The sequence below is a fragment of the Triplophysa dalaica genome, chromosome 25 (assembly GCF_015846415.1).
Source record: "Triplophysa dalaica isolate WHDGS20190420 chromosome 25, ASM1584641v1, whole genome shotgun sequence".
NCBI classification, from domain to species: Eukaryota; Metazoa; Chordata; class Actinopteri; order Cypriniformes; family Nemacheilidae; genus Triplophysa; species Triplophysa dalaica.
The window spans coordinates 6,600,809-6,614,565 of NC_079566.1; the positions used below are offsets into that span (position 1 = coordinate 6,600,809).

At 37.8% G+C, this 13,757-nt stretch overlaps 1 protein-coding gene across 1 annotated transcript in view; it reads left to right on the plus strand.

Moving 5' to 3' along the window:
* The window catches only part of gatad2b (GATA zinc finger domain containing 2B), a 34,017-nt gene extending 29,857 nt beyond the window's left edge, over positions 1-4,160 (plus strand). Inside the window, exon 11 of the mRNA XM_056741324.1 lies at positions 3-4,160. Within this exon, the coding sequence (XP_056597302.1) occupies positions 3-139 (137 nt within the window). The 3' untranslated portion in view covers positions 140-4,160. The remainder of the gene's footprint in view (positions 1-2) is intronic.
* The last annotated feature ends 9,597 nt before the right edge of the window (positions 4,161-13,757 follow it).

Sequence of the window (13,757 nt, forward strand, 5' to 3'; positions counted from 1 at the left end):
AGGTCTGAATATTGCCTATCTAAACCCGGGAGCCATCGGGGGCCACAAGGCATCCAGCCTAGCGGACCGCCAACGGGAGTATCTGCTCGACATGATTCCCCCACGCTCCATATCCCAGTCCATCTCCGGGCAAAAATGAGCCCTGACAGGACTGCAGTTCCTTTCCTCGAACGCCCCGCCACCCCCTCCGTTCTACATCAGAGCGCTCCCTATCCACCGAAACACATACACACACGCACACCTTCACCCCATCGCATGCAGTGCCTGTTCGTGTGCCTACCCGACTAACCCATAAGAACAGCTCAATCAGTCAGACTATAAACACCAGACTGTCAGCGCATCTCAAACTTCGGTTTCCTACTATAGCAAAGCTCTTTATTGTTATCTCAACTTATTATTGCTGTTGTTATTGCTACTCTTATTATTACACAGTTATTATTATTAGTATTATTGTTGCTTCTGTTACAGTTAATCTTATTACACTTATTAGTAGGTTTAGTGGATTTTTGCATCTTATGTTTTTGCCCTTTTGCATTTCATTTCAGAGGAAGGACGCCATATTGCAGGGTCACTTACGAATATAAACCTTTTCGTTGTCGTCGTTCATTTCGAAGCGTCCTCCTTCAGTCGCCCTGTAAAATGACACGCGTTCTCTCTCACCCTCTATCTTGAGTTTTGGTATTGGAATGGTTGAAGCGTTCTCACTTGAGAAAGACGAACCTTTGTAGCGTTACACACTTGAAACTACAAAGTCCTCCACCAAGAACCTTTTCTACGAAGAACCGAGGCCATCGATCAGATTGATCTTGATGCAGACTGGTGCTGATCTAGTCAATGATGGTTCTACCTTACGAAGGCCACACAGCAGCAAGCGAACACCCGGCTTGTGAGACTGATGGTAGATGATGTACGGCATACAAAGAAAAAAGATTTGGAACGGGCGACACCATTGAAAGGAGAAAAAACCGAAAGGCCTGGTACTGAGTCCCCAGCTGTTTGAATGTACAGTGAGAAGTTGAAATTGGAGACCCATTACAGTGCTTAACACATACGTGCGTGCCCACAGAGCGGGATCTCCTATGTCTCTCAAAACCTACACTTTTAAAGAATGCAGTGTTGTCGCTTCTTTTGTGGCGATGTCGATTCGCTGCGCAGCAAAGAATGAAGCTTGAGAGTTCCATCACTATGAACAATGTCTCCTTTTGATTTTTGTTTCTGTTAGGGTGTAATTGTTTATTTTGTTATTATCTTCTTGTCTTTATTTCTTTTTGGGCGGCGTCTCCACCTGAAATGGTCTTGTATCTGAAAGGTACTTGCCACAGGAGACGATAATCATTGAAATGGCAAATGGGTGGAATTGTTGGAAAAATGGTTGATGCATAGATTGTTCAAGTGAGTTTTAATGGAAGGCATTGACAAGGATCAATCATCGTGTTGAAGCAATGCACATGAGATGCCTCGATATGGAGGAGCACTTTTCTTCTTAATAATTGAGAAATGGTTGATAAAAAGGACAGGAATGTTTCAAGTCACAGAATGTCAAGATATGGATGCCATCAGATGTCTCGGAGAGAGTTTGGAGAAAGACCTTTATGTATCTTTTCATAAGAGACCTGCTTGTTGTCATTTTGACCTTGAGTCAAAACAAATGCATTTTAAGTTGATAGTTCATAAAGGGTTTACTGGAGGCAGTCAGCTTTTAAACGGTGTCCTTGGTCACCATGTAAGCAGTGTTTAGTCAATATGCAGTATTAGTGATCGAGCCGGTCTATGCAGGAAGATTAAAAATTCTGATTGGCTGATCGGTCACAGTCTGATTATCTCGGTCAAATTCAGTTACTATCAATGTCTGAGGGGGAGTGCTTTGTGTTCAGTAACTTCCGGTCGGCTGATTTAAAAGGGAAGATGAAGAGTCGGAAGGGTCTGATCATTGACAAGAGGTATAGCACTTAACACATTTTTTTTTTCAGACTAGGCATGTTAGGTCTTTTTTGGAATTCAGACTTCGATGTCTGTGATGCAGGTCACGCTTAATGGCTTTGAAGAAGCTTTGAATGTTTTCTAAAAGTGATGAAATAATGGAAATCCATGCGCAGCAGTCATGTGTATAATCACTGATTCTTGCAGTTAGATTTTTTTATGGTGTCCAGTAAAATGCCACTGAATTGTGGCAGAATGATGCAACTTTTGAACAAAATAATTTTTAAGCTACCTTGGATTGAATTTGCAGGTGCAATATTAGATGGTAGGATGTTTACATTATTTTATTTTTTTCCTAGTAATGATGATGAATCGGTCCCTTTGAGTCATTCTGTTCAGTTTTAATGACTCATTTAATTTTAAGTCCAGTTTTATGATCTGTATTTTTTTCTTTTTAAAATGAACATTAGGGTGTTTATAGTACACTCATTTCTCTCTCCTGCTCTCTCTTGTAGACTATATTAGATGCATCCATATACCTGTGTTCATATTAACGAGAAAGTTGGATTTTGAAGTTAAACTTCCTTTGAGTCCTCGATTAAGTTCTGTTTTGTTTGGTTGTTTCATTTCAGCTGTTTCTTAAAAAAAAGAAAAGAAAGAAAAAAGGAGAAAAAAAACAAATTTAATCAAAAAATGTATGAACAGATGATGACACGATATTTGCTAGGTCAGAAGTAAAAATGACTTATTGTACATATGCTTTTTTCTCCCTTGAATTAAAAATAATGAAATGAAATTAAAATGGTTGTATATTGTGTAGAAAAGCAAACAAAAAGCCATGAATATTGTGAAGCTTGTCATTTCGTTTTGTGATCACTGTGTATTATTGTGTAACAAATGTGCAAAATGTATGGGATTATACTTCTCTTGTTTTTGAATGAGCTCTTTAGATGCATTTTCTCCCCGGCTGTATGTTTTTGTAGTATGTAGTATTTGCAGAAGAAAAAAGTTCATTGTTCTGGTGGAGCGTTTGATCCATTCTGTAGTCTCTGGACTGGGACATGATGGGACAGTCTCGTATGTTACTTTTTTGGTTACCTCTCTCTTTTTTTATTTCAAACATTGAAGTTATGTAAATGTTCGGCGAGTTCCTTTCTCGTAAGACGTCCCGTGCAAAGTGTTGGTCTTGCAGGACATAGACTGGATGAAACATCTGACAGTATTACCCCTCACTTGACCAAATCCAAAGCGATTCTGTAAAATCAAAGCACTCTAACGCTCAATAATAATGTCGCATTTCGCTAAAGTACTGGGTTCAGTAAACCCTACAGGGAGGATCTTGTAAATTTGTGTTTTCTACTGCTTACAGTACAAACTTTCCTTAATATATCCCTGTTTCTCTCTCGCTCTCTTTCTTGGGAAAAATCACAATGCTCTTGTTTTTGTCATGGAAGATTGTATACATTGTATACGATGAAAAAAAAAGTTTTTGTTTGTTTTTGACTGTTCCAATGCTTATTGCCTTCAGCCTTTAAATCATAAGACAAAAAACAATGGAAAATTTGCACACATGCAAGTATTGATTCTAAGGTTTGTGACATTAGATATACTTTAAGTTTTATGTCATGGATTCGCTGTCATAATTCTCTGACTGGACAATCAGCTTTTCTGGAATTCTAGCGCTGGGGTTTACTTCACTCTGCCATGTGATTTTCTCTCTTTGCTGCTTTCTTTTTGGATGATATTTTCTCTATTTGTTGCAAGTACAGGTCATTTTTGTAGAAGCGGGAGAGAGTTTTGGCTCATTGCTTCTTTTTGTTTTTCTCAATTTCATCTGAACAGATATTTTTAAACAGACTTTAGCTGCAGTTTACCCAGTTTGAATTTTGAAGCAAATGGCAATATGTTGAAATCCGTTTGTAAAAAAAAGACTATGATTAATGTGTACAGTTTAAAAAAATGAAGTATTGGAAATTGGCCTGAACAATTATTGATTTTAGTCAAGGAAAATAAGTGCTTTTTGTCAAGTTTTTATTTTCATTTAGAACATTAATCCAGACCTTTTGCACATCCTTGATATTTAACTGTCTAAAATGGAGATGAAAAAATGCTGTTTGATTACTGCCGGTTGATTAACAACAATTATGCATTGACTGAAAAAAATAAGCTAATTTTGGAGGAAATAACTTTGTAATATTTATCACTTGCAAGCTATGTTTAATAAAGGATGGAACAGTTTATCTCTGACTGTGTTCATATTTGTTAATATTTTTAATTTGTTTTTTTAATTTGTTTAAATATGCTTAAATATGTTTATTTCAGCATTATAGAAATTATGTATTTATATACTTTTTACAGCTACTTGCAAACCGTTCTAAGAAGTGTTTTTACCTCCTTCCCATATCAGTACTCTCATTTGGAATTCGAGAAGAACATTGACAAAAATTTGTCCCCTGAATTAGAGTTCTTACAGTCATCCAACACACATATGGTCTCATTTTCTCTGACATTTATTTTCTAATTGCCTTCATTACAAGCTTTTACTTCATCCGGTCGTGACTATTACAGCTATTTTCAACAGCGTCAATGTCAACCTGTATCCTGCCTTCAGAAAGAAGATTGTGCTGTCAAGGGTAATGTCTTTTCTCACACGTTTCTGGTGATTCACGTGCATTTGGGATCATATGAAAGCTCAGGATTACATCCTGTCTATGGGAGTTAATATGAGTTGTTCCTTTAATGTTTTTCACATTTTAGCAGTGGCCAACCATTACCTTGGGGTTATTTAAAAAATATCTGGGATCGATCAGTCTTTGTTTGAAGTCTATGTCCGAATGTGTTATGTTCACACTTCTACATCATAACTTGCATGCAAAATGTTGCCAAAGATTGTCAGTGATAAGAATTATTGTGTTTATTTTAGAGAGATATGCAGTACAGCTTTGTAGGATACTACAGAATATTCTCTCATCCAACTAATAAATGTTGACTGGGCTTTTATCCAACATTCCAGCCTTGCACATGGCAATAATGCGACTGTAAATCAGTGCAACCTGACAGAAGTACTCGGCCCTCAAATATTCTGAAGTGAAATCTTTCATTTTTGCATTACTTTCACAGAGACGTATCTTTAAATAATGTTGATATCCCATCAGTTTACCCCAACAGCTCCGAAATCCTTTAATGTTTCCACCCTTTTGCAACTTTCAAAGGTTTCTAATGTTACTCACTAAACCATTGCACCGGGACAGCTAGTGTGTTGAGGCCTATGGGAATTTTGTATTTACAAGCTTGGGCATAAAATAAGTAGACATATGACTGTTTCTCAATCTTTGGTTCAGACTCGAACCCGAGTCCTCATGAACCAGCAGCTCTGATATGTCTGAAGTGTGTGCACAGACCGAAATGCTTCAGCTTCTCAAGTTTCTCAACATTAATTTCTTGTTTAAAATGTATAAAAGTAATATTACACTCACTGTGGTACTTGGTTACATTCAAATCACAGCCGCGGTTTATATACGCTGTCCACCTTGTACACAAATGCTTTGCAACAGTGCACATTGAAAAAATAGCAAATCTGATTGTTGTTCAGGACATCAACACTGTTTTGGGAAAATACATAGAATTAAGCAATCCTTTTTAAAAGTTGCCCACCTTGGAGTGTTTTTGTTTTTTTGTGGAATATGTCCACAAACCTTTCCTGTATTGCACAATGAGTTGTGTTTTTATGCTAAACCTTGGCCCACCTGCTCGGATCTCTGGATTCTGAAGGGAAGATAACTGTGAAGTGTTGTGCTGTATGGTGTCTGGAGGGATGTAATGATGACGAGAGCTGATCATTCTGTTCCTTGTTTCTTTTCTTGACCGTGTAAACAGGTCAGAACTACACATCTGGGAAAAACATGTTCTTTACAAACGCCCACGACACGTTTATTTTGCAAACGTTACACTATTGTTATAATCGCATAATATGTAATCAAAGGTTGTGCAAGAGCTGTTGTTGAGAAGATTTAAAATCCACCTGGTAAATGTGTATATGTAGTGGATGTTAAATTGGCCGCAGTCCATCTTTCCAAGAACATTTTCCTACATAGACATTCAGTGACTGTATCCTCAGAAGTGTAAGTCATTAGTATTAGAGTAAATTCCAAGGCCCTTCCACCTGCGGACACATTGTTTTGTGACAGCTTTGTCTGATTAGATGTCATTAGTCATCAGGAAGGCTGTCTGGATAGCCTGCAGGTCAGAGGATGTCACAGCTTTGGAATGGAGGTCAATTGGGAATGATTTCTGTCATCAGAGCAGCTGCAGGGCTCAGACAAGGTAAGACCTGTTTTTCTCTCCAGTTTCTGTCTGCTCATCTTCACCTTGTTTTTTTATATTGTCCGCTTTATGTTGGTGTTGTAGTCTAACCAATAATCAGTGGTGTTCCTTAAGGATTTAATTTCTCCACTTACTGTAACTGCCATACCTTGGTTGAATCATTTTGACTCGATTCTTCTTTCAAATGATTCATTTTTGGCAGCAACAGAGGGCAGTGTTGAACACAAATATGTGACACGTCAAGCTGTGTCAGTGGTGAATGAGCTCTTAACTGCATGCATCTTTGAATGTATTTTCTTTCATTAAACATTTGAGTTTGCGACTTTTATCCTTTTATTAGTCAACCAAAAGATATTAAAATGATTTGTGTCTGTTCACCGAAATTTGTTTTGCGACTTGTTCATGGTCATCGCTATCAAGCACAACTAGAAGGGCAGATCCAGCTTCCTGTTTTGACAGAACACACGTAAGAAAACTGTATTCATCAAATGATATTATAGATTATTTAAAATATAATCCGTCACATTCCTCCTAAAAACAAGGCAGGGGATGAAGGGAGTATTTTGTGTTTATTAACAAACACCCGATCATCCAACCGATCATCTTATGTGTTACACCATCAGTGCAACTTCCGGTGTCTGGATGAAGGTTTCCTCAATGCCGAGGTAAAATCCAAGGTGAATTTTTACATTGTTGTTTTTAGGTTAGAATTTCTTTACACAGATGACTGATATTCTAAGTTTTCCTGTAGCCCAATTGATAGAATTTGCCCCTACCCAAGGTCATGCTTTCTGCTACCAGAGTGAAATTAAATGTAAGCTTCAACCCACTAAAGTGTTTTTGAATAAATTTAGGATAAAAGCATCTGCCAAATGCATAAATATAAAATAAGAACTGTGTGCAGTAATATTCAGTTCAAGATACTCAGGAAATGGGCCCTTTTATTACCTGTCGGTGTTGCTTAACCTTAGTCTCTCCTGATTAAAATGAACCCGGCTGAATAAAATCACAAAAGAATCCTATTTAACACTGGGTGCTTTGTGGGGTTCAGGTGGAGCTGAGCGTGTAATGGGAGTTTTGATTGTTGTTTAGGGGTTTTGGGGCTCGAGCATCTGCTCAGGAGCCTTAAACAGGCTTGCTATTGATTTCCTTTCACTCCAATTAGCAGCACACTTTGTATTGTGCAATAGAGCCTGTACACAGTGTCCATGTGCAGTCCCAAGATCTATGAGTGTACATTTGTGGTTCCCCAATCAGGTCCTATTCGCGGATGACAAATCTAAATCTCCATTCATCAATCTGTTTGAGCAATGCTTTTGAATAAGTCATGCGGCTTATTAAATCAAAGGAGGTTGTTAAAAGCATTTTAAGGGTGTGCATTTCCCTGAAATTAAGTTTAGTTCTTTGTTTTGTATCGGCTTCTGTTTAAATTGAATACTTTAGAGGAGGTTCAAACTTGGGAGCACATAATTACTGTAATATACCTTGATAACTGTAGTTTTCCTCTAGAATTGATCTCACATAAGTCGATTGCTCTGAAACAGAACTATTTGGAGAAAACACAATTGAAGTCATGGTCTTGTATTTTATTTCTGCCCTTTTTGTTTTATGCAGTAGTGAGCTAAAAATGAGTGAACATCTCAGTTCTTCAGATTAACTTTTTTATTTCGATTTTGAGCATTCTCATCAGGTGACCTCCCACTTGGTCAGTTTTATAATCTTTTGGAAAATATCCAACACATTCTCACAGGAATTTGTAACAATTTTACAAGGCGGCTAATTCGTATTTGCATAATCTTATTTATACGTTTAAACACAATTTGATTTCTCGTCAGCGATGTTAGGTTTAGGGGTGGGGTTAACGGAGGGAATACAGTATTCTTTGTTTTAATACTTTTTTGTACAATCCACATCATACGAATTCATACTGGCCACCTCGTAAAATAGTTAGGTATTTCCATGATATCAAATTGAAATGTCACTGAAAATATGAGCGACTTAAGCCTGTTTGTTTGCAGCAAACTTGGCATAAACAGTAAGCCTAGTTTACGTACAATATTACATTAAATTGAACAATAATTCCTAAATACATTCAGTATCTGAGTAATTATGTTTATACACTTGGAGTTCAGGTGTCTCCTAATCTTTGGCCAGAATTTCAAAGCATATTGGACAAAAAATATACCATTGTTGATTATTAAAGGGATAGTTCACCCAAAATGAAAATTCTGTCATCATTTACTCACCATCAAGTTGTACCAAGCATGTATAAATAAATTTTTTCTGTTGAACACAAAATAGATATTTGAAAAAAAACATCTGAGGTACTATTGACTACTATAGTAGGAAAAAATCTACTGGTGATCAGTGTGCCTTAGTACTGTTCAGTTTTCTCAAATTCTTTAAAAAATCTTCTTTTGTGTTGTACTTAACAAAAACAATTACACAAGTTTGGATTAACTTGAGAGTGAGTAAATGACCGAATTTTCATTTTTGGGTTAACTATTCCTTTAGGCCTCATATAATTTTTAACTTTAATTTACAAATAATTGATATTTTTTTTAAGAAAACTTTGGTGTCCTGAGGGTCAGGTTCTCTCAGATCTATAGGTATGTTGTGGTTGTTCCTCACAGAAATTACATGACCCTGACAACCCCATTACAGAATGTGCCTAGAAGACATCTTCGTCTAAATATACTCCCTTGTGTCAAGTCTATTTCGTAAAATAAAACAACTTTCAAAGATTTCTATTATTAACTGTATTTTAGTTTCCATTAAATCCGTCTACAAAAGTTGTTCATGTTATCCATTTATGTGTATCATTGTTATGTAGTAGAGTTGTAATTGCGATTTACTTCAGCAAACTCTTCATTATTTTGAAGTCAGAGCATTATATGAAAGCTCTTATGTCAGGTTTTATCAAAACAAAACATTGCCACGCACCATGGAACTGTGCAAATGAGGACTTGTGTCTTGGCTCTCTCACTCCATTGTTTTGCCCTTTTGCTTTATTTTTCAAAGAGCGCAGTCTTGGCATATCAGAGGAATTCCGAAAATCTGAGCTGTGAAGGTCATGTGAAAACTTGCCCTCGTTGGTCTGTTACTCTGGAAGGTGAGTGCTTGTGATGGTCTGAGGATCATGACTGTACGGTGTCCTACAGGGCCCTATTTTAACATTCTAAACCTATGGTCTAAAGCGCAAGTGCACCGCAGGGGTGTCCGAATCCACCTTTGTGTAACAAGCAGAATGTACGTGCGCTGTGCACCCACCTATAGGCGCATATAACTAAAACTCTCTATAAATAACAAAAAAAATATTGGGTTTCAGTCGGTCAATGGCGCAGTCTATTTCAGTGGACTAGCAATGTGCCAACAATGCGCCTGAACACACCTCGTGTTCAGACCAGCATCTCCATGGGCGCACAAATGGGCCCAAAGGCTTTTGCTATTTATCAACGTGGCGCAGGATGTAAAAAAGAAAACTGCATTGAGCTGAAACTTGCAAAAAGCACTTGCGTCGCACCTGGCGCCGCAGGGCTCCGAGTGTATGATAGAGCCCACAGCTTCAGGATATTTGGAGGATTTTAATACATACAATATGTGAGAATATATTGCACAGTAATGCAAACATGATATCATCAGGCGATTTTATTATACAAGTATTTTAGTAAATACACAGATGTGTGGGTAGGCTGTGTTAGGATTCAACTTTAGAAAAATGGCCAATGTTCAATAGTTGTGTGAGGGTATACGGGGCTTGTAGTGTAGGAGTTTAGAAAAAGTTCCTAAATCGGTTGCTTCTGTGTGTGTGTCTACTCCCGCTTCATAAAGAGACCGTAATTGAGATGATAATGAGAGCTTCTTGTCAGCAGAAATGGTTTTTGAGGTTGCAGTGATGCACTGAACAGTTTGCACTTCCTGATGTAGAGTTTCCGCTCAGATCATGAACAGCTGTCAGGCAGAAGATCAAGATAATGTTGATTGGAAGATATTTCGAGAATAAATACTGTCATTTCTCTCTAAATAAAATAAACCATCTCGCTCCACCTCGATCTCTTGACCTTAACACATTCAGTGAAATTATGTAACCCCATTAGTAAGACAACCCTAGTGGGTCTACGCTGGTCTCTTTCAGCAGGACAAGATCGTTTTGTCTTAAAGAAGCTTGTCTCTGTATCTTCTCATTCCTGTCCCTATGGTGACTGTAAACATTAAGCATGGACACTTTATTCCACAGCTATTTGAGAATTGCTCTCGGTTCTAAGTATGCCTCTCTACATTGACGTTGACAATTCCCTTACTGTAGCTCCTCTGGCAATGGAACAACAAACTGCTCAATGGGCCGCCCACCACATTACTGAACACAGGGGTCTTCGCATCACTTCCTGTCATCCCCCAGTATTACAGTATCAAAGGCTTCCATGCTGCTCAAAGACACAAACACAGCAAACCAATGCAAAGATCACGTGATTGTTGTGATGAGAGACGCCAGAGAAGATCACCGCTTCACAGAACCGTACTTGTTATGTTACCGCTTTTTTACGATGACTATAAAAAGTATCAAATCTCCTGGTGTTATCTCATTACGTTTGATATAGACAGAATGAACGAAGCCTCGACTCTGTTTGATGTGAACCCTCATAATGAGAGGGTTAACTTTTGAGATTTAACGACTGTGTTGTCTGCCCACACACATTTCCCTGTTGGCCCTTTGAAAGCGTTCTGTTTTTGCTGCTTTGAGGTGTTCCTCTTGGCCATTCTCGGTACTAAAACAGGTTTCTAAAGCTGTTTTTTAAAGCAAAACACAGACCTTATGGCCACAAACAAGCACACTGGAGCTTTACCAGAAGCTTCAATGCAATAGCAAAATGCTTTGTCTGATCTTGAGTCTCATTCAGTCAGCGTTTACACTTCTGAGGTTGTGAATTAGTAATGAGCAGTACACATACTGTACATGCAAAGGGCCAAAGTAATGTGCTGAGGGGGGATGTTTGGGCTGGGGTGGAAATGGGTGACAGACATTGATCGTAAATTGATGGATACCACAGGATGGGACAGTCCCTGTGGGTCACGCTATACAATGTGGGGGTGGAAAGAAACATCTGAGGCCGCCACTCTAAAAACCTCATACAGATACGACTGAACTGCAAAGCAACTGTAGTGGGAGGGGGGTATTTCGGGGGCACCGTTCTTTGCTTGCTTCGGCTAAAACGGGAAGATTTGTTTTTGTGGTCAGTAGGACTCAGCTTTGTTCTTTTCAGAAGGCATAAGGTCCTCTCAGGGAGATCTGCTTTTCTAATTCTACCTCCTGAATTATTTTGGGGAACTGTTGCCAAGTAAGAGAGAGAGGATGTTTAAGTAGGAAAATAAATAATACATGCACAGTAATAGAAGCAGCAAGTCTCAGCATGTGTAACTTCACTTCAGTCACTGTGATACTTTGATCATAACCATTATGTCAAGCAAAACAGGACAATGAAAACAACTTCTTTGACGCATGGTGTTTTTAGGTGCACTAGAATGGTAAATAATCAACTATAGATTAAAACACAACAAATCAGTATGATGAGGTCTTATTCATGATTCAATAGAAGAACACGGGAGAGGTTGAGCGATGGGTAAGAACAGGTTCAGACCTGCTTAAAGTGTGTCGAAAATGTAATATTGGGAAATCTAAGGGAAAACCACAGGTGAGAGAGTAAATGGTAGATACAAAACTTTATCTGACAATAATGGGAATTATGGGAAGAGTGTTTCTGCTGAATGCTGAGCTAAGAAGAAAAAATTACTCTGAGTAGGTGCTTATAAAGCTTTTTCCAAAATACTCAGTAAAAGTAAGTAAATGTTAAGTGAAGACACTTTTCATTTGTTCTTTGTCAGCTTTTAAATGAAAGGATTTCTCAATTATGGAAAAGGCTGAGCCATAAAATTCAAATATATTTTATAGTCCTACTTTTTCCAATTATGTTTTAGATTCTCCTCAATTCCTTTTTCAGTTTTTGATCATTCATTTTTCTCCAAATTGAAGTCTGTCCAGACTGATCTTTTTTTTAAATAAAAATATATATTTTTGTATAGGTCATTGTGTCCTAAACTCAGCCTTTCAGTTTGATTTGGTAAAAAAATAAATACTTGAATAAACACAAATTATATGATTTACAAGTGTCAGTTGTAAAATTCCAAATCTTGAAGTTAGGTTAGTAGTTTTATTTAAGTGTCATACCTTAATCTTTGATCTTAATCTCAACTTAAAGCTGTACATCATGACCGTGTCACAAATATGTTATGACTCTCAGAACAAAGGACACAGATATATTTGCACTTTGTGCAGTCTAGCTGTTTTACTGTCAGAAAATGTTAACCAGAGTCATTAGAATAGCTCTTAAAATAGCAGCTCTTCAGCTATAGTGCAGATAATGTTATAACAGAACAAGAAAAATATTAGATAGAAAATATTACCTTCGTATGAATACTTTTTGATTTGATATTTTGTTATTTATTTTAATGCAATGTGAATAGTAAATGTCTAAAAGCATGCAGTTTTCAAAATCCTCAAAACCTTTTTTCTACTATAAGATGTGGAACATGGAGATCTCTATTCCGAAAGCAATGTTTCTGGGGACACGTGCACTGAAGCCAAATTTCTCAATATTTCCACGAAAAATGTTCTGGACACTTTGTCTATTAAACAAGTATAGATGTGATTCTGGGAGTGACATCGAACCACAAGCTTCTGTCATTTTTGACTCATCAATTCATTAGAGGCTCATCTGAACACTTACACACCCCAGAACGCACGCAAACAAGCTGTTGTTAACACTCGCCGTATCAAATGTCTGTTGTCATGTTGACACATTGCATCTGTTCTAAGAGTCTGCTGTCTGTTTCTGCTGCTGTTCTGCTGAGAACAAAAAGCCAGATTGTTTCAGAATGAATCCAGTATATGATGGGCCACATGTCACAAGAGTTCACCAGCATTACCGTGTCTCTCTCTTTGACCTTTGTGCATTGAGGACATGCATCAGCAGTGTTTTGGGGAACTGGATTTATCAATTATGATGGAAAATGAACATTAAGGTTAAACTTCTCATTTCTGACTCACGGCTCTCTGTGCCCACACACCCTTTTGAAATCTTCAGGACTGAGCATTATCATGTGCACTGTGTGAATCACCAGTAGTAAATGCTTGGTCCTTGAATCATGCGTCCATATCACTCACAGCAAAGGCTTATGAAAGGTGGTCACCAATTTGAACCCTCAGGGTTATTCCAGTTCATGTGTTTCCAATCACTGGCTCAATGTAAATACTCGGTGAGCTTCTGAACGGACTCATTCATGCAAGCAGTTGTACTGTAATATTTCCGCAACAAGTGGGAGGTTAATGTTCCTTAGTCACAGGAAGAATTTTAACAATACGTTAACTACGTGACTATGTCTCCACATGTGTGGTGTGTCATTTTATTCCCACATCATATTCAATAATATTAGGAAGGACGTTTCAGTAAACACATTGC